Source organism: Talpa europaea (genome assembly GCF_964194135.1).
Source record: "Talpa europaea genome assembly, chromosome: 14".
NCBI lineage: Eukaryota > Metazoa > Chordata > Mammalia > Eulipotyphla > Talpidae > Talpa > Talpa europaea.
This window is the reverse complement of record NC_140082.1, coordinates 33,821,804-33,846,246: the sequence shown is the minus strand read 5'-3', so window position 1 is coordinate 33,846,246 and position 24,443 is coordinate 33,821,804. Positions and strand designations below refer to the sequence as shown.

Below are 24,443 nucleotides of genomic sequence, written 5' to 3'. Positions count from 1 at the left end.
CCGAGGCCTGGGCTCCATGAGATGCCCCTAAGGCAGAGGTTGACCTCACATCTGGGGAACACAGCAGCGCTAAGAGATTCCTAAGCAGTACTACAAGGCAAAAAAAAAAAAAAAAAAAAAAAAAAAAAAAAAAGGCAGAGTGACCACACTTGGCCATTTCCACAGAGAAAATAAATGTGTGGCACCTTCCTTTATCAGAGTTACCTACAGTGGGCCATGAGGTGGACAAGCCAGTGGGCACAAGATGTAGACTTCTTGCTTTGGGCTAAACCTTTCATACCATCTTTCTCTGCTGTGGATGGGGTGTGGGGAGGCAGGAGGAGGAAGTGGAAGCTTCCTGCCCCTGCCTTTCTCAAGCAGACATCAGACGTACACACACCACCAGTTAGATCTCGAGGAGCTGGGTGCCAAGTGAGGCACGTGCAGGCACAGGAATGGTGCCCCATGTCCCCAAAGACTGTTCCCCAACATGCCCTCTCCATTTAAGGCATTAGTGTGCCCTGGCCATTCCCAGGCCTAAAGCAGTCTCTGAGTCAAAGGGGTGCGTGGCCAGATAATCCTTGTATTCCCCATCCAGCAGCTGGGCTGCATTCCTGGTGAACCAGCAGTCTATTTGCTCTTCCCCATTGTAGATTTTCCTTTGTTTCCAGACCACTGGGACTTGGTGCCCTTTCACCTTTAAGACGGCCTCTGACTTCTCGCCTGACTCAGGGAGTGAGGGGCTGGGGCTCATAAGGTTTTTGCTGGTCTGGACATGTGTCTCAGTGAGCTGGGCATCCTGGTTCAGGAACTGACCTGAGAAGATGAAAAAGCATCAGAGGTAGAAGTCAAGTGTAAGGAACACTGCTGAAAAACAAATCTAACTTCAACTTCTATCCCCGGAGACCATGCACTTGTGTGTCCGGAGGAGGGGACTGTGTGTGGTAGCCAGCGGGCAGGCTAGCCTGCAGCCTCGGTGGGACTCTCCCAGGAGGCACTCACACCCTGTCCAGCATCTGTGGTGGGGCTTGCATTTGGATGGCTGGAGAGCAAAGCCCAGGTCTTAGTCACAGCAGCCTCTACTTCTGGGAGTGGCCAATGCTAACACTAGAAAGCAGCCTAACCACAAATAGAGATAACCACAGTCTCCTGCAGAGCTGGGAGGACAAGATGAGGGTAGATACACAGAGACAAAGGAACAGGTCCTCCCTTTTCCTCCTCTGGTGTGGGACCTCTCCAACTGTGCATATAGTGGGAATGAGTGGGTTCATTCCAGATACCCATCGTCAGAACCCCCAGGTCAACAAGGGCATTGCCAAGGCCGGAGGAGCACTGCAGTGTCTGTGAGAGGAGCTTGGGTTTGGCAGTCAGGCGTGATATAAACCCAGCCAGCTCAAGTGCCAGGAAATCCTGCTTTCTAAACCGAGCTATGGCAGTGACCAGCTCTCCACTTGTGGGCAAGATGCCCGCATGAATTTGCACGTTGCAGAAGGTCAGGCAGAGGGGATGGCCTGCAGCTCAAAGCAGGTGGGTGACCCCTTAAAGGGAAGTGTTTCTCAAGAGCAGGATAGGGGTGTCCTTCACTTGCATCTTGTTGCTGAGAGATTAGGAAACAGGTCTGAAGAGGGTTATTCCCAGCACCTTCATTTGACTTTCCAGAAGGCCATGAGGATTAATTTATAAAGTGCATTCAGAAGACAAGATATATAATTTATATATATGCAAAGGTGCACATATAAAGACCACATTGCTAATGAATTTCCTGATCAAGCTAAAGATATTGGCAATACAAGCTTCATAACGGAAACTGAGTTCTAACCTCTGAAGCCAGCATGAAGAGCAGATGCCTACCTAAGAGCCCATGGCAGTTGCTAGAAAGGCCTTTGCTGTTGGAGATGTAGAAGCCCAGGTGGTTTCGCTGGTAGGGTGCTGGCTTTTTGTAGAGGTGAATGAGGATGACAAAGGCAATGGTGCCCTGGATGGTGACTGTGACATTGGCATTGGCAGACACTGTTACCTCCAGCCCCCGACTCCCCACCACTGCACTCTGGTTGCAGGGGAGGACCAGCCTGTCCCCACCATCCAAGATGACTCTGTTAGGGGTGATCTCGAGATAAGACCTCTCAGGCTTATTGATGAGGATGGTGATGGTGCGGAAGTAAGTGCGCTGTTTCTTGTGGCCATTTGGAGGAGCTGGGGCTCCAATTAACTCTCCATTCACTGTCACACCTAAAAGACAGAGGAAAAGAGTGCAGTGGTTAGAGAAACAACCTGACTTCATGTCTGAGGAGTCTAATCAAATTTCCCTGCTCCTCTGACCTGATCTTTTTACCACCAGCACCACAAATATCAACCCTTGCAGGGGCCACAGAGTACCTAGTGAAATAATGAATAAATAAGTACTTAAGTCTGAATGAATTTTTCTCCATGTTTGGCCAGTGTCTTAGGGTAAGGAAGGTTAATGTAGCTTTGGGTTCAAATCTCACAAAAGGGGGTAAACACTTTGTTCATGTCCATTCCAACACCTGGCTGTAGAGACAAAAAATCTTGTGTGACTCTAACACATATTTCTTATCCATCAGTTGCCATGGATACTGATTTGGAGATCCTGTGATGCCATGAGCAGAGTGATATAATGCAAAAATTAGATTTTATTTTACTCAAAACACTCAAATTCAGGCCTCCCTGGTGGTGCAAAGGATTAAGACACAGCCTATGGGGCTGTCTGAGGCCACTACAGCATGAGTTTGATTCCCAGCCAGGGAGCTGCCCACATGGCACAGCAGACCTCTCCTGGCTTGCATGCTGCTCCCTTCAGCAGTGTGTTTCGATCAATCTGCCTGTTCTGCTCCCCACTCTGTCTCTAGTGAGTCCTTTCACCCCTCACACTTCTGGCCTGTACCAGATCTTGTGTGTATAAATGGATAAATTAAAAAAAAAAAACTCAAATTCTTCCATGTTCTAGGTGTGTAACCCTAAACAAGTCACTTAGAAAAATTGGAAATCACAAATGAAACAATGCTCATTGTCACTTCTCATCAGGGAAATGCAAATCCAAACCACAAAGCGATAACACCTCACACCTGTGAGAATGGCCCATGTCAAAAAGATCAGAAATAAGTGTTGTTGGGAGTGTGGAGAAAAAGAAAGCCTTGTGCACTGTTGGGAATGTAGACTAGTCCAATCCCTATGGAAAACAGTATGAAGGTTTCTCAAAATATTAAAAATAGGGCCTCCCTGGTGGCACAGGGGTGAAAGACAGAGCTATCAAGCTATCACCAACCACAGCAGCATGAGTTCAATCTCTAGCCAGGGAGCAAACCAAAGGCACAGCAGACCTCTCCTGTCATACCTGCCTCTCCCCTCAGCAGTGTATTTCAGTAAATCTGCCTGTTCTGCTCCCCACTCTCTCTGGTGAATCCTCTCACCCTCTGCACCTCTGGCCTACACCCCAGTTTTTGTATGTATAAATAAATAAATCTTTAAAAAATGTATTAAAAATAGATCTACCATGTGATCCAGAGAAGCAGTATATTTACACAATGGAACACTACTCACTTATTAAAAAAAAAAAAAAGGGTGAACTCTTGCCATTTGGGACAAGATGAATGGAACTAGAGGGATTATGCAAAGCAAAATAAATCAGAAAGAGAAAGACAAATACCAGATGATTTCATTCATACGTGGAATATTTAAAAAAAAAAAACAAAAAACCCTTGAAATGAGACACAGCACTGATGCAACAGAAGGAGAGCCTGGAGGGTGGGAAGAAATGGCCCCATGGACTGGGAAGGAGGATTAGGGGGGCTTTAGAGGTGTGAACTTGTATGCCTGAAACATGGACAGTGTTGCCAATCATGGTGACCTCAGTAAAAACAATTTAATATATAGGGCCTCCCCGGTGGCGCAGCGGTTGAGTGCTGGGTTGCGAAGCTGCCCGCAGCCTCTGCGGCGCTGGTTCGATCCCCGGCTGCTCCCCGGCCACTGGAGGATGGTCCCACATGGCCCGCAGACCTCTCCTGCCGCCTGCTGCTCCCCTCAGCAGTGTACTTCGGTCCTTCTGCCTGCTCTGCTCCCCCGCTCTGGCCCTGGTGAATTCTCTCACCCTCCCGCGCTTCTGACTGTACCCAGTGCATGTATAAACAAACAAACAAACAAATAAATAAATAATACATGCCTCTTTTAAAAAATTAATTAATTAATTAATTTTAAAAAACAATTTAATATATAAAAAGAAAAATTGAGATTCAATTTCTTCTTCTATAAAATGGGGGTACAAATCCTAAGAGGATTTTGAGGCTCATGGGAGGTGGCATGTATACAAGCTGTCAGTCATCATCAAATAGAAATACTTTTGTTTTGCCTTCATCATCCTTCACACAACTACAGTTTTCCTTGACTTTCGAGGCCTGTGAGCCAGACCCCAGGGTTCCATGCTGGCTGCTGAAGAGCTATCGAACAGATAGCAATTGCACAGGTGATATCTGAGACTGAATCAGGTGGTGCCTGTTAAATATGTTTTGCTCTCAGACAGAGGCCATTCACAGTCATAAAAGATTGCTTTATAATTAACTCTTCTTTTCTCTGCTTTGGGAATTATCTTCCTCTAAATCTTATCAAGCAGCTTCGTAGACATTCCAGGAGAAAAGTGCCTTCCCTGAAGCGAGGGATGGGGAAAGGAAAACTCCCAGCCTGAGCAAGGATTGGGTACTTCAGTCTCAAGGCTCTTGGGACCTTCAATAGAGATTCCCACCATGTTGAGCAAGGAAATGGTCAAAACAGTTCCTGGAGGACAGGCACTTCCAGGAAGGGATTCTCCATCTCCCTCCTGAGTCCTTTGAATTAGAAACAAGTTGTGCGCTAGCTCAGAGCTAAGAAGCCTCCCAAGAGAATGTCGTGGGAAAGAAGCTCCAGGAGCAAACATTACACAATCACATGTCATCTGACTGTGGAGATTTCAATAATCTCGGCCTCCACCAATTCATTTCTCAGAACTGATCAATTCCAGAATGTCTATTCCAAAGCCTGTCCTCACAATGCTGGGCTGTGTGCTGTTCACAGGGCCATCCCTGAGGCACCATTACTGCAGACAATTTGAAGACATTCTTATATTGGGTTAGTAATTAGCCTACACCAGCTGCAGGGGTGGCGGGTAAAGGAAAGGTGAATATTAATATCAACTTGTGAATCTTAAAATGTTTGATGGATGTGATTCAATTTATTGAATTTTTATCTAAATTAATGCTTCATGTGTCCACTTTAGCAAACAGAATACACTTTTAGTAAAAAAAAAACAAACCCAAGAAAGCATTTTTATATATGGCACACCTTATTTTATGGTGCTTAGTTTTACTGTGCCTCGTAGATATTGTGCCTTTTATGAATTGAAGGTTTGCACAACAATGCATCAATCAAGTCTATTGGTGCCATTTTTCCAACAGTGCAGAAGAGGGCTAGCAATAAAAGACTTTAAATTAAGGTATACACATTTTTCAGACATAATGCTATTGCACATTTAATCAATTATAGTATAATGTAAACATACTTTTACATGCACGGGGAAACCAGAAAAAATCATGACTTGCTTGTGGTGATACTGGCTTTATTGTGATGGTCTGAAGCCAATTGCTCACTGTCTCCTGGGTGCAGCTGTACTAATCTCTGCATCTAGTCCCTCTACAGACAGAGGGGCTCGGAGTCCTTTTTACATCCATGCTCACTGCAGGACGAACTGTGAAGTTAACATCTGGCTTTAACAGATAAATCAGGGAGGAATAGAGATAGGTGAGTTGAGGACTCTATCCTTCCCACCATCACAGCTTTTGAGTGGAAAGCCATAGTATATAAAGAATTTACAGGGCCTCCCTGGTGGTGCAAGGGGTTAAGACGCCACCTGTGAAGCAATCCGTAGCCACTGCAGCACACATTCCATCCCCGGCCAGGGAGCTACCCACATGGCACAGCAGGCCTCTCCTGACTCACCCGCTGCTCCCGTCAGCAGTGTATTTCGGTCAGTCTGCCTGTTCTGTTCGCCGCTCTGTCTCTGGTGAATCCTCTCACCCTCCCGCACCTCTGGCCTGTACCCCAGTTCTTGTATGCATAAATAAATAAATCTTTTTAAAAAAGAACTTATACAGCACTGTGTGTCTACGAAACAACTTCATATTCATTATTTCATTTGGTCTTTACAACAACCTTTAAAATAGCCTATTTGGGGGAACTATAAGGAAACCAAACAAAGGATCAGGAAAAAGATAAAACTTGCAGGCAAACCATAGCTCTAAGGCATACAGCAGGGGAGGGGAAAAGAGAGGGGTCAAAACAGAGGAGAGAAGAACACAAGGGTATATGGTGGTGGGAGAATTATGGGGACTACATCTGAGGGGAAATGAATAACGAAGTAAGAAACTAAAAAATAAATTAATAAACAAATAGCTTATTTTGCAGGGGAGACAACTGAAGCGCCTGAGCTGAATGCTCATGGTCACAACAAAGGCTGAGTCAGAGAGCAAGGATTCCAAGCAGGCCTTCCTGATGCCAACCCCAGCACACAGTCTGCTTCCTTCAGTCAGCCATCAGTACTCACAGAGCATCTCTGAAGTGCCCCTTACATAATGGATGCCCATCTTAATTATAGAGCGGCTGTGCCCCTACCTTACCTTTGCCAAGGCCCCCACAAGCAGGGCAGACTTACCGGCATGCACGTGGTCAGAAACTAGCCTCAGGATGTCCCCGGGCTGCCCATCGATGTTGAAGCACACAGTGAGCTTGCTCAAGGGGAAATCCACGACGAAATGGGGATCTCCATCCGCTGCCAGTGCAGGAAGAAACAGGAGAGAAAAGAAGAGCTGTTGGGTGATTTCCACCTTTAAATACTCTTATATTTTCTCATGAATTATTTCTTTAACCCTCTCAACCATCCTTGATGTCTAAATGAGGAAGATGAATGGAGATGAAATGACTCATCAAAGTTGCACAGTTCCTATGCATTAAAGAATTCAGGTCCCCTAATTGCAAATATAATGTTTCTTTCACCTCAGACACACAGCGAAGCTTGAGAGGTGGGCAGGGCACAGAGGGGAAGAGGTATTGCACACCCCTCTCTTCCACCGAGCCCACAGTCTTCGATGTCCGGTGTGGCCTCCCGAAACCACTTGCTTTCACTTTGTTTATTCATTTGCCTACATATCAAGAGATGTGAATGAGAACCCTTCCTGCCCCAGGGCCAGAGTGCCATGGCCCTCGGGGTATTTACCGCTCCAGAGGTACCCACCCTGCATGCCAGTGTAATGACTGAGCCCAGTTAGGGTGGTGACAGGTGAGGCAGGGGTCACCAAGGATAGTGGAAATCCCTTCTGTGGTCATACTGACTTCATTGATCTCAAATTTTTGTCCACAGATAAGATCACAAAGTTTAGCTGACCCCAACCCTTGCTCAGTGTCCTCACCTTCACCCTGGTTTAAGAGGACCAGCCTCGTCTTTTATAGCAAAGACAAAATATAGCCCAAGAATCTATAAATATATCAGTTATCTTGTCTCATAGGATGGAGACTGAGTTCTCTCTAGTTTATATACCAAACACAAGGTGTTTCTAAATTTCTGTTCTTCATTGCACATGTATATATATGCAGCTATATGGCGGGGTTGGGGTCAGGAGTTCAGTGTTTTCAAATTGCTAGCAAATTAATGTCCTGGTGTTACTTCTAAAAAAAAAAAAAAAAACCCATGACCCAAGGCCCTTGAAAGAATCTGGGTTATCTCCATGTGAAATGCCTCAAGTACCCCATGAATGGCAACATACAAAGAAATACAGGTATTGGTCTTCTGTATGACCCCCTCCCCCTAGGAGATAATAGTTCTGGTGCACATTTTTGGCACTTTTTAGGTATGAAGAGAGTTATATGACAGTTTGCTGAGTTTCTTGGGCTCATACCACTTTGTTTCTATTCAAATCCTCAAATCCCTTTACAAGCAAAATGTTGAGGGCTCCAAGAAAGAGGGAGATCTGAAAGTAATTTGGTGGCACCCAAGAGGAAGATCTTGCACTCCACAGGCATGTGTGTACTCACAGGAATGACATCCTGTTCCTGAGATACTGAGCTTCTATCCCCATAGCTACGCTCCGGGATGTCCCTGGCTTTCTGAGCTTGCATGTCGAGTGCATCATTGGGACTAACAAAGGAAGATGTGTACATTATAAGAATAAAAGCCAGCCCTTGTGTGATTATTCCAGTGGATTTTTATTATAGTCCCAGGAACCTGGCCAAGGAAACTTTGATGGTATTTTTATCTGTTATTTCCTTCTAAAACTAAGGGTAAAAAAAACAAAACAAAATAAACAAACAAAAGCCTACATGTCACAGATCTGTGTAGCACCAGAACTTGAAAGCATATGTATATACTTCAGATCTCTAAAACAAATGTCTTTAAACTCAACAACAATGAAATATGCTTCTGCTCTCTGTCTCTTGCTCCACTGGCCCCCTGCCAGCTTCCCGGGACTGCGTTATCCACGGTGTTTACATAATGGTTTCACCAGGACCTGGGTCTTAGCATCTGCCTCATGTTGCTGGCTTGCGCTGAATAAATGTGGGTCCTGAGGTCTTGTTCTATGAGGTATTTTAACTGGCTTCAGGGGTGTCCACTTTTTAAAATCCCTTACTCTCAAATCACACACAACTTCATTCTTTACCTGATGTTTTAGAGATTTTAATTCTTGGGTTGTACGATTTCTTGATAGCAGGTCCTAAAAAGAAGGAAGAGAACAACCACTATTACTCATGGAAGGGGGTGCAGTAAGAGTAAACATAGCTTTCAGATACATTTGTAGCAATTTAAGAAGTGCCCCCCTTCTCCACAGTGGTTCCTAACCACAGAATAAGAAAGAGGAAGGCGTTTTCAGTCTGGGTGGCTGCTTTGAGGGGCCCTGGTGAGCAGCAGCTGCCATGGACACTCAAAATAAGTCAAATTAAAAATAAATAATCGTCAAAGTTCTAAGGATTGTCCTAAGTACCACTGACACCTCAGGGAAATCTTCTTTCAACCAATTCATTGGACCAATCAGTTGGTTATTTCTTCTTCTGTGTTCTTGGTCCTCTCAGCTTTATATGATGGCCCTCCAAGCAACTGAAGCAAAGTCATTTTCCCTGGCTGTGGCACTGCTCTTGTAGCTGGAAGATCATCAGGCAACTGAGTTTTCGTCAGAACTAAAATAGCGCTAGGTTTGCCAAGACAAACTCCACCCTTTCTAAAAAGGCAGCGTATCGTTCTTAACCTCTACATTAGTGTCTGAACTCTTCAATGCATTGCTAGTTCTATACTCCTCAGGGGAGAGTGTTAAGTGTGGACAGGGTGGACATTCTCAAGAATCCAAAACTTGGTTCATCACATGTGTTCTCCAGGAATACAATCTGTGTACACATTAGTAGACTACCATTAGTAGACTACCAAAGATTTTACACATTTAGTGTTTGCAATAGCCCTTCAGGAGAGTTATTATCCCAATATTACAGGCAAGGGAACAGAAGCACAGAGAGGTTCAGGAACTCGCCTTGAGATGCACAGCAGCGTAGGGCCGTCAGTGAACTGAAACCCAGCTCTGCCTGCAGCCTAACATAACGCTCTCTTCCCCTGCCTGGCAGCTTCTGAGTTTCAAGTGTCAGGAAGAAAGGAGACAGCTGTAGGGTCTGGGTTAAGTTAGTTCCTTCTCCTAAGAAAATGTGGACTTGACCAGAATTTAATAATTCTTGCATAAAAATAGTGCTGTTTTTTTCCCTACAAACAGATATTACTGAGAATATAATCCTCTGCTTTGGTTGAACTGCTTTTCCTTTTCCTGCTCTTGTTACTAATTCCCTCATCAGAATGGCACAGGGACTGATGGTGACTGTTTCTGTTTGGCTTCTGAGTGTTAAGTGTGGACAGGGTGGACATTCTCAAGAATCCAAAACTTGGTTCATCACATGTGTTCTCCAGGAATACAATCTGTGTACACATGCAATGACTAACCCTGAAGTACTTAAAAATAATGAAAGGCACTTAAATGAACACTTGCTTGCTCAACTGGGTGTCTTCATAATGCCTGATGCCTGATAGGTACTCAGCACTGATGTTTTATCGATCGACTGACTTCACTGGACAACATCTTTGAGACAAATGTCATCTGTTCTAGTTTCCCGAAGGAGAGGTACAGCTTGTAACAATAGCACACGACCCTAATACTGCCTCCAGAGATTATGGGTTGCATTTAGGATTTTTGTTTGTAAAAAACTAAAATATAATAAAAACATCTGCCGGATGACCTGGGGCTGCCTCAAAAGCAGGCGGGAAGGGACCCTTGGCCTCTGCACATGCACATTGCTGCAGTGTCAGTACCTGGCTGTGCACTGGTTCCGCGCAGGCTCTGCATCACTGTTTCTGGCCCAGTGGCAGCAGACATGCCTGTGGAGTCCTCCAGCTGCTCTATCTGCAGGGCCGGTTTCTTTAGCCTCATGGAGGTGAACGGGGTGAGGAAGCGAGAGTTCACAGCCAGAGCCTGGGCCTTCTGCCTCAGCCGCTCCTTCTCCTGCTCTTCTCCACTCTGCAGCCAGGAGCTCAGCAGCTCCTTCATGGTGAGGTAGCTCCAGAGGCGCTCCATGTGGTTGGAGTCATTGCCATCACCGTTGGGCCTTGTGCTCCCTGCCTGCCGGGGCTCTACGGGCACATCTGTCTTCAGCACGACGAATTTCTTACTGTTGCTGGCCGTGACTTCCACGTGCAGTTGATCTATTTTCCTATCCACTAGCTTCCCAGCAATGATGATCTCGGAGCCGTTAAAGTAGTTGGGGAACAGCGTTCTGGTGGTCTGTTCCACGAAGCCAGGTGGGTAATCGATGCGGATGTCAGAGAGGAGAGGGGTCCTAATCTCATCGTAGAACCTGGAGAGGAGGAACAGAAAGGGAAAATCAGGGTCCTGTCCTGGCTAAAGGCAGGTGGGTCCTGAACGAGATCGTAGGCTGGCAGGGGGCTGGATCTGATCTTAGAAATGCTCCAGTTCTACCTTGTACCCACCAGACCATTTCTGACAGTCAGCCATGCAGCAGTGGCTTGAACACCACTAGTGACAGAGGACTCACTCTCTCGTGAGTCTTTTCAATTATTCTGAGGAGGAGGAAGAACCTCCTTGCAGTACATCAAAACCTTCCTCCAGCAGTTTCCACCTATTTGATGGCCCACCTTAGAGATCTCCAAATAGGTTTATCGCTAATAAATGGTTTTGGATTGTGGCTATGAAACTCTGTAAATATGCTTAACTTTCACCTTTTCTTTTTTTCTTATTTTCCTCTTAAATATATACTCCACATGGCACAAAGCAGATTAAAGCATCTATGCCGAAATGCGAGTCAGAACCTCCTGGAACCATCAACAAAGTTGTGTTTCATGTTTGTAAACATGTTAACTGTAGGGAGACACTGAACTGATTTAGAAGACCTAAGTTCTAGTTTCTTCTCTACTTCAAAAGATCAAAAGATAATACAATTACCAGTGTTAACCTGTCATTTTACTCCAAAATAAAAATATCACTTGAGCTAGTCTCAAAGTGGAGATAACTATTTCTCCACGTACCTCACAGAGTGAATCTAGAACAAATGTACCAGAAAGTGCTTTGAAATGTCAAGAACACAATTGTAACCACAGAATTAATTGAATACCTAACACAATAGCCATTCTGCTAGTATTTTATACTGGTTTGCTCATTAAATTCTCAACCAACTATAATTCCCATTTTATAGATGAGGAAATTGAGGCACAGCCTGTCTTAAATTTTGCCTATAGTCACAAAGCAGAACCAAAATTTGCAGCCTGATCTGCCTGGTTTCAAAACCCATCATGATGTACGTGTTGTAACCCTAAATTATTACCTCAATAAAAAATAATGTAATTCAACAAAAACAAAACCCATTATGACATCTCCGGTGTAATGAGGTATGCTTGTTTCCAGGTTCAGATGTAGCAAGACATCCTCTTTTCTGAGTCTCTCACTGAATCCAGCCCTCATGCCCCCTTTGAGAGCCTATCATACCCCGGGAAGACAGACAAACGGACCCGATGAGCTGTGAGCCCGCGTCGTTCTCCTCGAGAACACGCCGTGTGAGGCCACAGTTCTCCAGCGACAGCTTCTCCAGCAGCTTGAAGTCCACGTCGTTCCCGATGCCGATGGTGAAGATGCAGACCTGACCACGGGCTGCCTCCTTGGTGTTGTTGAGAATCTTGGGGGTGTGAGTCTCCCCGATCGTGGGCTTCCCATCTGTCAGGAAGATGACGAGGGACACACTCCGGTCCTCAATGTCATTGTGCGCCACATAATTGTTGAGCAGACTGATGCCCCTCTGCAGGGCCCCGTTGATATCTGTTCCTGTGGACCACAAAAACAGCACAGCTCAAGCTGATGTGATCACACTCTGAACTTGGTAGCACATTCAGAGCTGTGGCCACTAACAACCATTCACGCCTTAGCAGGAGTGGTGTATGTGTGTGTGGCTGGTAGAAAGGGGGGAGCACAGAATCCACTGCATTTATGGGGTGGTATCAGATCACATATCTGTCCAGAAACTTGAATAGAAATGGCACGGAATTATCCTCCTTATTATAACCTCTACCTGAAGATACCTTAGTATTAATGGCTTCGACACCCTTTTCTGAGAACAGCTTTGAAAAGCAGGATGCTGCTTGGTACAGGAATTTGGAGGGAGAAATAGGAAAGGACTGCCCGTTGGCAGTGGGAATGTGGGGCAATGGAGATAACCCCAGGTGACTTTAACTGTGACTGGAGGAGGTAAGTAAAGAACTAACTAGTTCCCTATTGCCTTCATCATCTTACCTTTTCTTGCCTCCTACCTTCAGATTACCTCTGCCTATCAGAACCCCCACAAAGCAGAAGTTTCACATTTGCCATCTCCAGATTTGCCACTTTCCCCTCAGAGGCGCTTGTCATTTGTAGCACTGATTAAAGACAGGGGACAATGTGCTAGACAGGCCTTTGCTTGGTGGGTGGTAAAGATTGATGGTTTATACAATGAGGTCAAAACTGCAGCTAATATGAGCTTTCTGGATTATCTAAGGCTTTCATTCAACTCTGCTGCCACTGTTTTCCCATCACCAAGTGAAATCAAGAGATCTCACAGTTGACCTAAACACTGATTTCCTTTCTCTGACTCCAATGTGTTTTTTCCAATGTTTTATTGAGATGAAATGTACATACAAAACATCACCCATTTTTAATGCACAACTCACTATTTCAGTAAATTTGTTGAATTGTATACCAATCATTTTATACCAATCAATTATAACCACTTCCCTTACCATAGTAATTTTATCTACCCACAAAGTATGCTATGTTTGAGTAAACCAGATACCTTCCCGCATTGCTTTACATCCCCCAGAACTTCTAGCTAAAAAAACCATATATTCAACGAACTATGGTGGACGACTGTCTGTGCCATTTGGTAAGTGTGATATGGTAATATACAGCTGAAGGGTGTAATCCTATTCCTCTAAATCATATATAATGTTGTGAACCAATGTTACCTCAATTTAAAAAATGTATATCTATGTGTGTCCAAATGTAAGGAGGGTTTGGGGCCGCCTATGGTAAGTTGAACATCTCCCACCCTCTTTCCCTCATTGAGGCTTGGTCCACAGGGACAATAGGACAGAGGGTTCTATTATTCATCCAGAACTCACCCAGGCTCCTCAAAGACCCAAGTGCCCCACGGGCACTTCGCAGGCAGGTACAAATGGCCATATCAGACATTTGAAGTCAACCTCTCGGGAGCCAGCCAACTACTATTCTAAGTAGTTTAAATATCTTAACTCATTTTATCCTGATAACTCTATTTTAGCCCCCATTTTGCAGCTCAACAACCTGAGGCACAGAGAAGTTAAATGACTCATAGATGGTGGAGATTGATTCAAAATATGGGTGGTCTCGTTTCAGAATTTATGTCACCAAGCTTGACATTATACTTATTGAGAGGAGCAGATTAATTTTCTGTCCATCTGCAGAGATTGGAAGCAATGAAGTGTGGAGGAAAAAATAAAAGAAACCAATGAGATTTTTATGGTTTGGATTCCAAAAGAACATAACACACATGAGGTGTTTTCTAAAGCTCATCATTCCAACTCATCATTCCAATGTAAATTTAGTTCAGTAAATACTCCTTGATCAGGTAGTGTATATTAACAACTACACAAGGAATTGGGGGCTGCACAAAGATGAAGAATTCTTCCTCAAGGACTTTCAGTCTTATTGACTATAGACCATCACTATAACATCAAATCTCATTTTTTTATTTCTCCCATCAACCAGTAAAAAAAAAATCCTAGACCACATTGTGGAGATTGATAGGAAATCCCATGGTAATTCAAAGTCTGTCCAAGCAAAGTCAAGTTCTAAATGAAGCTCATTTGGGAAGTAAGGGCTTTGTTTTGATAGGAGATAATGAATATATGAAACAGGAAAATTTTCAGATGGAAGAAGCATGAACTGGCTGTTTTACATATTTTCATATAACCAAGGCAGGATTAATGAAAACCACAACTTCAGGAAACAGAATCCCTATAAAGGGTCTTTAAGAAAGGGGGTAGGATTTGTGGCAATCAGGTTCAAGCGCACTGAATACACCAGTACTGCACACCTGGCCTGAGTCACTGTGACACAGATAATAGCAAGAGTAAGACCCAGGTCCTGAGTTGAAGGATCTTACCCACAGCATAGAACACACAGTGCTACTTCTCCAATCTTAGAATTTCTTACGAACTTTTCCCTCCTCTTTCAGCATTCTGCACATTGACCTCGGCACACACCGAAGCCATATGTGCCAAGACTCAGCTCACCATCCTCCCCTCTCATTTACCATATCCTACCTTCCCCAGGGGATTCACGCCATACCCACTGTCACAGCCCATCTAGAGGATGAGCGACTCAGCTCCATCTGCTTTTCCTCTGGTGCTAATATTCAAGCATACAAATCATTGGATCGTCTATTTAGCTTTAGTTCTCCATGCAAAGGCAACACACAAAAACAGCTTCATTGTTCAGGATCCAAGAGATAAGCCAGGAAAGGCTCCAAAACCTATCAGGTATTCTCCCCTATAACTTACTTGACCATCTTAGTTTGGGGCCTGGAAAAGGAAAATTTAGAGGTTTGGTGTTTAGCGAAACATAAGCTTCTGGGAAAACTCTCACCTGTTATCTCCTTTCCTGTGATCAGCTTCAGTTTTCAAATCCTCATCTCTTGGCAGAAAATTAGCTCCCCACTCATTATCACATTAAAGCTCAGTGAAAAGGACTCATATTTACCTCCGGAAGGCGACATATGGTGAATGTAGATTTTGGCGTCTCTGATATTGTCAGGAGTAACTGATACCAAATGGTCCTTCCACACTTTGATCCGGTTGGAAAATCCAATGATACTGAAATGATCTTGAGGTCGGAGATCATGGAGAATAGTGAAGAGAGCATCCTTGGTCTAGGCAAACACAAAACAAAACTATTCACATCTGATCACATTAGTCTACAACCTCTTGGTTTGAAGAATGCACGGTGGAAATAATTAAGTGCCTACTATGTGAAGGGCACATGGGTAAATATCAAGAAGCTTGTCATCCAGCTGAAAAAACCGTCATAAATACATTGCAATTTTACAGAAGACATGAAGTTGAACTCTGTATGCTGGTGCAAAGTGGGGTGCCCTAGGCCTCCAGGTCACCATGCTCTCACAATTCTCAGGTGTTCTTCGCCTGCTGTCCCTGCTGTCTTGTTTACATTTTTCACCTGACAAGCCTCTCATCAGTCTTTAAAGCCTAGCTCAGGGAGCGTGGTCTCTATTTGAAGCTGTCTAACTCCTCCAGGAGGAGCTGATCTGTCACTCCTTTAGGGGAGCACTATCGCAACACGTCATCTACTAGAGTGCATATTCCACAGCCATGAAGGCCTGCTTCCCCTTGCTTTCCCTTACTCTACTGTGACCTCTGAGGCTGGGTCCCATCACCCAGTGATAGCGACTCTGATACTCAAAGGTTAACCTCAAAATCCACTTTTTAAATACCATAGGACTTTAAGAGAATAAAAGCACTGTGGACTAGAGTGACATGAAAAGGCTTCACAGCAAAAGAGGAATTTGAATATGAGGGTTATTTGAATATGAACTCTTTGAAAGAAGAAGGGGCATTCTGAAAAGAAGGTAAGGAAAACGGTTTGAGCAAATCAAAAGGGAGATGCAGGTGCATTCTAGAGAGGTCCAGAATATAATTGTGTGGATAAAAGACATGACTTACGGAAGAAGAAAGACACCATATGAAACTGGAAACAGAAAAATGCTAGGAGGCTAGACGTGAAACTTCTCCTCTAAATAGTGTTGTTGTTAGACATTTAGAGATTCAGTGTGAGAGATAAGGAATATTCACGTAACTGCCAGAACAAGGACTTCTGGAACTTTCACAGTGGTAAAGCACACGCATGCAGGCAGCTCTGGGGCTGTTGGTCTGGGTTTGACCCTGGTCTGTCACTTATTGTCTATGTGGCACTGCTCCCGTCATACAGTACCTTTCTTACTTCACTGTGCCTAAGTTACCCCATCTGTAAGGTAGGACAATATAATGCCCATCTCACCAGACAGTCAATTAAATCAGTGACTATATGAAAGCACTAAAAGGGGGTAAGGCACACAGAAGCCATACATTTTATTTGCCAGTGGATGGAAGGCAGCAGAATTTAACAAAAACAGTAAAGTCTAGAGCAGTGAGTTCTAGAGTGAGGTGTGCTAAGGAGCTCTGCGATGACTCTGAGGATATTCTGCAGGTCCTCCCACAGATTTGATGATCATGTCTTTGCTTTATATCCTGGCTTCAGACAGTATTACACTCTTACTCTTTGCCTTGCTTCTACAACTGCTCCTCTCTAAGCAAAACAGTTATGATTCTAAAACATCTTTTCCCTTCTGAATTTCCTATTGTCTCCTCTCTTTGGTCTTTCCTTTCAATCCTATACCCAACTGCTCACCCTCTAATTCCATTGCCTAACCCTTGAATATCATAGAAACCTCAAAATCCACTTTTGAAAAGTCTTTGACCAGCATCTACTTTTCAATTTGCACAATGCATTCTTTCCTAAACAGTTTAGTAAACTCAAAGGGTCTGACCTGAGCAGACAATGTTGACCTGTCATTCTCCTTGTCAATCTTTCCTGAATTAATGACAGTTGTCCCCACCTCCCCTGTCTCTTCATTCCCATGCTGAGAAAGCAGGAGTTGAATGCTCTCATCAGGAGCACAGTGATGATGACACTGGCAGCTAGTGTTCCTCCTGCCCCTCAGGTGTGATGCCAAGTGCAAGTGCTTTCCCTGCATTGAGGGGTTGATCAACTAGGCCTCATAACCCATCCAAAATAAAGCAACTATTAGTATGTCCTTTTTACTGGCAAAGCAACTGAGCAATGGAGGGCTCATGCATCACGCCCTTGGGAGCCTGGGTTAAATAAAAGCCAGGAAGTCAGACTGCTGGCCAACATTTACACCAGCCCCAAGAGCACTGGTGTGGAGAGTGTTCTGAGTTATAACCCTTATGAGCGCAGTTCATTTTGGGATTCCTTCCAGATCCCTGTTGATGGGCTATTTATTCTTTGTTTCTTTCACTTCATGTCTGGCAGCAATGAATGAATTCCTCTCCTATAACACCCTTGCAGAAAGCACGGCACGGACTCTGCATCCACCCAGGGATGAGAACAATGAACATCTTTCATTAAATCCATCTTCTCCTCCTATAGCGGGCTCTCTCTCCTCCTAATCTAACCCTCCCCCAGCTCTTCCAAGAGAAAAGAATGGCAATGGTAGAGTTTATTATCATTTGGGGTCTCCATTCTCTCCTTGTGCAACTGGGCCTCCCCCACCCCTACCACCCTTCTATTCCACCACACCCAGTTATTCAGAGGATAGATTCACTGGCAGCTGCATTTTGTGTCTTCTCCCTAATACAACTCCCGTTCCTAAGAAATATGTCTGAGGATCTTGTGTAAATAAGCAGAATCCAGACCCAAAATTTGTCAGCTTTATCTGGAAGCATTGTCAAGTATCTGTGGGCCCTTTACCAAGATGGCAGTTCCTCTTTCTTAAAAACGCTGCTGGCTATGACTTCCCTGGCCGCCCCCTGGGCTCCTTCGCTTTGACCAGCCCTTCCCTTGGCTTTGGAGCTCCTCATATCCACCCCTAACCCCTCACTCCATGCTTCCTTAGATGAGCTCACCCATTCCCAGTTATCGTATCACTAACTTCCAGACTTCTCTCTGGAGCTGCCTCTCTCATTGGATCCAGGCCAACCTGCTAACCATTTCTTCCCATGTGCCCTGCAAGCATCTCAGAGGCAATAAGTTGACAACTGGAAGTTTTATCTTTTTACCCAAACCCATTTCTCCTCTGCTGCTTCCTGTACTGGGGGAGGCACATTGGTGCAAGTCAGACTTGACAGCTCACAGAGCCTTCTTTCTACCCCTCCTTAACCTCATGGTCTCAGCTCCTGATCCTCCTGTTCTCCCTCCTTCCCCAACACTTCTCTTCCTAAATTTCTTGAGAGGCCATGATCTGGGCCCAGACCACCTCTAGCCTACATTGGCAACACATTTTTTCTTTTGTATTTTTTAGTATCAAAAAATTCATTTTTAAAAAGATCAGAAGAAAACATCAAAATTACAAAATTCTGCTCACTTAGCTACAGCCACTATCAAAACCCTGCTGTACCACAGGCCCCTTCAGAAACATTCCTGTATGTATGTGCAATTTTAAGTTAAATGAGATCACGTAACCTATCATGCTATGCTATAAAGTTTGTATTTACTATATCACAGGCTGTTTTCATGCCCATAGATAAATGCCTGCCACATCAATTAAATGGCAGCATAATATTCTACTGTATGCATAAGCCATAAATGAACATTTTTAAATATTTAAACAACACTGTTATGAAGCTCCTTACTCACACATCTTTGTATCCACAGCCATTTCCTTAGGATAAAGGCCCACAGGAAACCTGTGTGACAGAGGACTTATCAGATTTCAGTATCATTACTCCTTCAAGCTCTTCCTCACAGGGAGCTCTGCTTCTGCTGTTCCCTTTGCCTGGAATGCCCTTCCCTACATCTGCCCCACTGTGTTCCCTTCTCAGCTTCTGGTTCTGGACTTAATCCATCCCTTCCCCTGTTGTCTCCAGAAAGCCACCCTGTTTTTCTTTCTCAACATTTCTAACGAGGATGTAATTACTTATTTGTGTATTTACTTGTCTGTCCAACTCAATTCCATGCTTCTGAGTACAGGAGATTTTTCTATTTTGTCATTCTGTATTTAAAACCCAGCAGTGCCTGGCCATAAGAGAGAGACCTGGGGCCTCCCCGGTGGCGCAGTGGTTGAGCGCTGGGTTGCAAAGCTGCCCGCAGCCTCTGCAGCACTGGTTCGATCTCCGGCTGCTCCCCGGCCACCAGAGGAGGGTCCCACATGGTGCGCAGACCTCTCCTGCTGCCCACTGCTCCCCTCAGCACTGTACTTTGGTCCTTCTGCCTGTTCTGTTCCCCGCTCAGGCTCTGGTGAATTCTCTCAACCTCCCACGCTTCTGCCTGTATCCAGTGCTTATATAAATAAATAAATAAATCTTTAAAAAAAAAAAAAAAAAAGACAGAGACCTGATGCGTGTTTCCTGAATAAACGGGAATAAACTGCCTCATGCTAGATAGGAGTTTCTGAAGATAGCTGCAGCTTTGCTCTTCCCCACTCTCCCAACATATTTTGCACACTGTAGGCTTTCAGTAAGTATCTGAGTGAGAGGAGAGAGAGAGAGCGAGCGAGCGAGAGAGAGAGAGGTGGATTTCTATTGCGTGAATGCAAAGGAAGTAAGAGACAGACCTGTCCTTGAGAACATAATGCTGAGAAGGATGATGTGTCAGAAACAGAGTTGACCCACAGAAACAGAGTTGACCCACTTTGCTTTTGTTAAAGCAAAGATAAATAACTCAGATCATTACAGTAAACAGAAGTGGGTAGAGTGCTCTGGTGTTGATGGCAACAGTTGTAGTCAAAGAGCTGGGAACATTTTGATTCCTCACCCTTTCTCCCACTTGGAGCCACCACAATCCCAGCATGAGCATGGATGCTCCTGGTGGTAGCATCTAGACCCCCAGAAAGTCCAAAGGTGCACAGTGGTGATGTGACAGGACAACAGCCTGCTGTGGCCATCCCGGAGACAACACTGTTGGGAGCCCAACTCCAAGGCACGCACTTGGCCATGTGCCCACAGCTCTCTGTACTGCGGGGTGCAGGCCTGAGGAGGGATTCGTCAGGAGACCGCTGCTTGTTTAGCTGCTGGTATCCTTACAGAACTCACAGAGTTAGCAGAAGACCTCAAGAGGGACCGACTTGGCTCCTGTGCTGATATTTCCCCCTATCGTGATGAATATTCTGCTTCAGGAAGAGGTATTCCACCATCTCCACTGCCTCCCCTTAGCTCAGCAACTACAGGTCTCTTATGACCTTGTAAGGCCACAGCTGCGATTTATCCTCACATGCACCAAGGGAAGGCCAGCCAGCAGGCCCTGGGTTGCTCCATTTCCAGTTGCATTAGGATCTTTTGGATGATCTCCCCCTTTTCCTGAGGGACCTGGGGCCTGTAACCACCACCATTAACCCTTCCCTTGCCTCCCTTGTACTCATGTGAGTCTATAGCCCTGAGAACTCTGCATTCTGCAGAGGCCAATAGGCAAGCTGAAGATGCCAGTCCAGAGAGAAAAAAGCAAATGGCCTTAAGCCAATATTTCTGTGGACTGTGTTTACATGCTGAAGAGTAACAGAAAAGGAGTCAGACTTTTTCCAAGAGTACAGTCCAGAGAATAGGGTAAGCACATTCCAGAAAGTTCAGGGTAAGTCCAGAAAGGGAGAGAATGTGCAATCCAAGCTCTGAATGATCCTGAAGGCAAAGGGCCATCACAGGAAGGATTGGACTCCATTCCCTGAAGGTGCCTCCCAGCCTGCAGTTGGATAGTGGAAATTAAGACGCGCTGTGGGCATATCCAGGGTAGGTGGATGCTTGAAGACGGTCACCACCTCCTCCCGCCTCCAACATGTTCTTCAGCTAACCCCACCTGAAGGAATAGATATTGGATACCTCAGCACACCAAGTCCTTTGGAACAATTCCCCTGCCCCAAAGCTCCACCTAGTGGGCTTGTGCATTGGAAGGGGGAGAACCTGCTGGAGACAATTAACCCCAAAACATACTCCTTGGAGTAACCATGCCTTGAAATGAACTTGTAATAGGTGACCACAGGAAACTGTATCAATGTTTTCCTTGGAGATCTTTTAAGATCTTTTTATATTTATGGTGCTACAGATGGTGTAGTTAGCATGTCGATTAATATAATTGGGGTAAAGTTCTGATTAGTGAGGGGGGTTAAATGCCCAACATTGTAAAGTTGTATTCACTCTTTGGAGTCATAGAAATAGCTTTCAGCAAATCACCATCCTCATCATTTTTTGTGTTTGGGGACAAGGACAGGGCTCATATGGGAATAGAGGTCTGAATCACTGCCTCCAATTTCTAGGTGGCAACTTTGCTGGGGAGGAGTTAGTAAATCTTGGGGAGAAAGGGTGATGGAGAAGAGGCAGGAAACCATACCCTGTGCCTGGAGAAAGAAAAATCAGAAGCACGCGATTTTCCTTTGACTGGGGAGGAGACAGAAATCTTAAGGAGATCAGCTAGCAAGAAGCCCAGGAGGTCTCCTCCATGGGTGAGCGCCGGTTCTTGAAAGCACAGATATCTGACCCACAGGCAACACGAATGTCTGTGCTCCCCGCTGATCCCTGAGCTTCATCTGCAAACACCATCTATAAACATAGGGATTGGGCTGAAGGAAGATAAAATGTGCAGAAATACAACGGATAAATGAAAAAGATGTACTTCTTACTATTCAGATAGTGGAGAGGTACCTCAGCCAGATGCAAGACAAGATTATTCATGAATCCTTGTTATTCAGAGGCACAGAGCAGAGAGCTTATTCTCTGCTTGAAGTTATTTTAATTGTGACAAATAACTCTTCTTCTATGTCCTTTCCTTGGGTTAAAAGGAGGAAAAAATTATTTCCTTTGAAAATAATGTCTTACAAGTTAATTCCAGCTCTGCCTTGGGTTTATTATTAAGTAAATCTTTCAATCTCTATCTACTTAAATTCTTGTGGGAACAGGCAGGCTATAAAAAAATTGAAAAAAAAAAAAAACAACTTTCTTCCAGATTCTCCCTTTATTCAATATGGTTGACAATGTCCTCCCAGGTCTAGTGGGTCTTCAGGAAGCCAAATGACATCTGTATGAAGGAGCAGAGCTGGGTCCCAGGATACACCCCCTTATCCATTCTCCACTCACATGCCCCAGTGAGCATTTCTATGAGGGGAGAGAGTGTCCAGGGGCAGGCGAGTCCCTGTATCAAGCTGTACTAGTGACAAAGATAAAGCCTTCTTCCCCTTCTTTCCTGCAAACTGAGCCCAAGCAGCTGCAAACTCTCAGCACATCCCTCAAAGAGTAAGCATTTCCCTGATAACAGCCATGTTGTGAAGGACTATTAATAATTTCCCCAGAAGAGAAGCAGAAGCAGTGCATAACAAGACCCTCAGAGTGAAATATCAGTAGAGCCCATGAGAAACCCAACTCCTGGCTATCAGTTTCATCAGGGGACCCTTTGATGCAGCTTTTTGCAAATATTTCCAGCATGTGCCAAGCCATATTCAACAGGAACTAACAGACACAAAAAGCTCTTGTCCTACAACCCAGGGCTATTAGGCAGAATACTCAGGAACCCATGACATCATAGTCAAGGGTATTAAATATTAGCCATTCTATGTCTGCAGCAGAATGGCCATGCTGTTCTCCTAGGCAGTCCCACCACTGGCCTCATTTGGAAGTGTTTACCAAGGAGTGACACTGTCCTTTTCATTGACCTTGGCAGCCCTTTCAATGACTCCAAGGGAAAACCTTCTATGATGAACAGCTTAAATAATCCAACAAAGAAATATAAGACCTTCTAAAAGTCTTATTGGAGTCTTGAAAGAGCATCATAATTAATAGATACCTACTGTGAAGACAGCCCTAGGTTTCTGAGAGTTGACATTGAGACATGGAATATGTATACCACAAATTGAAGCAGATCAACTTTCATCCTTTCCTTAGCAGGGCAGAGATACTAGAGGTCAGTTGGAAGAAGGGGAAATGTATCTATATTGTCCCCTGGTTAGCCCATTAGTCTTGATGCCAGCAGGGGAACATCTACAGTGTCCAGGACACATTGTTCCTAAAGAAGGCACTGACGTCATCCTGTTTGAAGGGACAGATGAAATAAAAAATCATCTGTGATGCCAACACAACTTGGCACCATCAGAACCTCACTGCAACCTTACATCACCACTGCTTGCCATGAGGAAGAGATGTCCCAGCATTTCTCTCCACACTCAGTAGGCATCCATGTTCAGTGCTGTCTTAGATGCCCCAAGGTCATGGTCACAGCCAAGACCAGAGTCACCACAACTTGCCAGCAGAGGTTGCCAACTCATGCATATATAATATATGTTTCACAGGAGTATTTCAAGGCCACAGTATTTCAGGATCACAAAAACTTGGTCTGTGAAAGGTAGCAGAAGTTCTTCTTTATATTCAGTAAGTCTTCCAATGATTTGAAGGAAAGTTTTCTGAAATGTTGTTGTGACTGACCCACCAAGGAATCCTTTTTTTTAATGCCAACTTTAGGATCAAGGTGATAAAGTGAATGAGAGAGATCATTTCTCCATTGTATATACATGTTTATATTGTTATACATCAAAAAAATCTATAACAACAAATTGGATTTGGAGAAAAAAACAATAATTAAAAAATGTGATTCCACACTGACTATAGAGTAAACATTTCAAGTGGTTGTGTAAACTCATAAAGGAAATCAACGCTAACACAACACCTGATTCTCTCATGGCGCTACTCTGCCATGTGTCTCCCAAAGGGAACCATGACATATACTTTTTTTTTTTTGTGGGACCCTTGCCGGTGGCCGGGGATCGAACTGGTGCTGCAGAGGCTGCGGGCAGCCTCGCAACCCAGCGCTCAACCGCTGCACTGCCAGGGGAGGCCCAACCATGACATACACTTTAAAAAAAAAAAGTAAAAATTTTAAGTTATAAGCAACATAAAGTATCCAAAAAGAGATATCTCAAATTTGAGGAATCTTGCTGAAGGAAACTCATTTTTTACTGGCCAAAACTTTCCTCTTGAAGAAAGAGCAGAAACTAGTAAGATTTCTTCATGTAATATAAATGGGACATTTGGAATAGAAGTTATCTTATCCTTCAATATTTTAAAAACAATTTAGTAAGTACTAAATAGTAACTTGAAATTCCATCTAGAAGTAAATGCA

General features: G+C 44.4%; 1 protein-coding gene across 1 annotated transcript in view; it reads right to left on the bottom strand.

Annotated features, from left to right (window-relative positions):
- Positions 1-381: 381 nt before the first annotated feature.
- ITIH5 (inter-alpha-trypsin inhibitor heavy chain 5) overlaps positions 382-24,443 on the bottom strand; it is a gene marked incomplete at its 5' end in the record, with an annotated part of 75,451 nt that continues 51,389 nt past the window's right edge. The window contains 7 exons of the mRNA XM_084253973.1: positions 382-795; positions 1,831-2,208; positions 6,674-6,790; positions 8,673-8,726; positions 10,355-10,896; positions 12,065-12,374; positions 15,321-15,489. Coding sequence (XP_084110099.1) covers positions 491-795; positions 1,831-2,208; positions 6,674-6,790; positions 8,673-8,726; positions 10,355-10,896; positions 12,065-12,374; positions 15,321-15,489 — 1,875 coding nt within the window. The 3' untranslated portion in view covers positions 382-490. The remainder of the gene's footprint in view (positions 796-1,830; positions 2,209-6,673; positions 6,791-8,672; positions 8,727-10,354; positions 10,897-12,064; positions 12,375-15,320; positions 15,490-24,443) is intronic.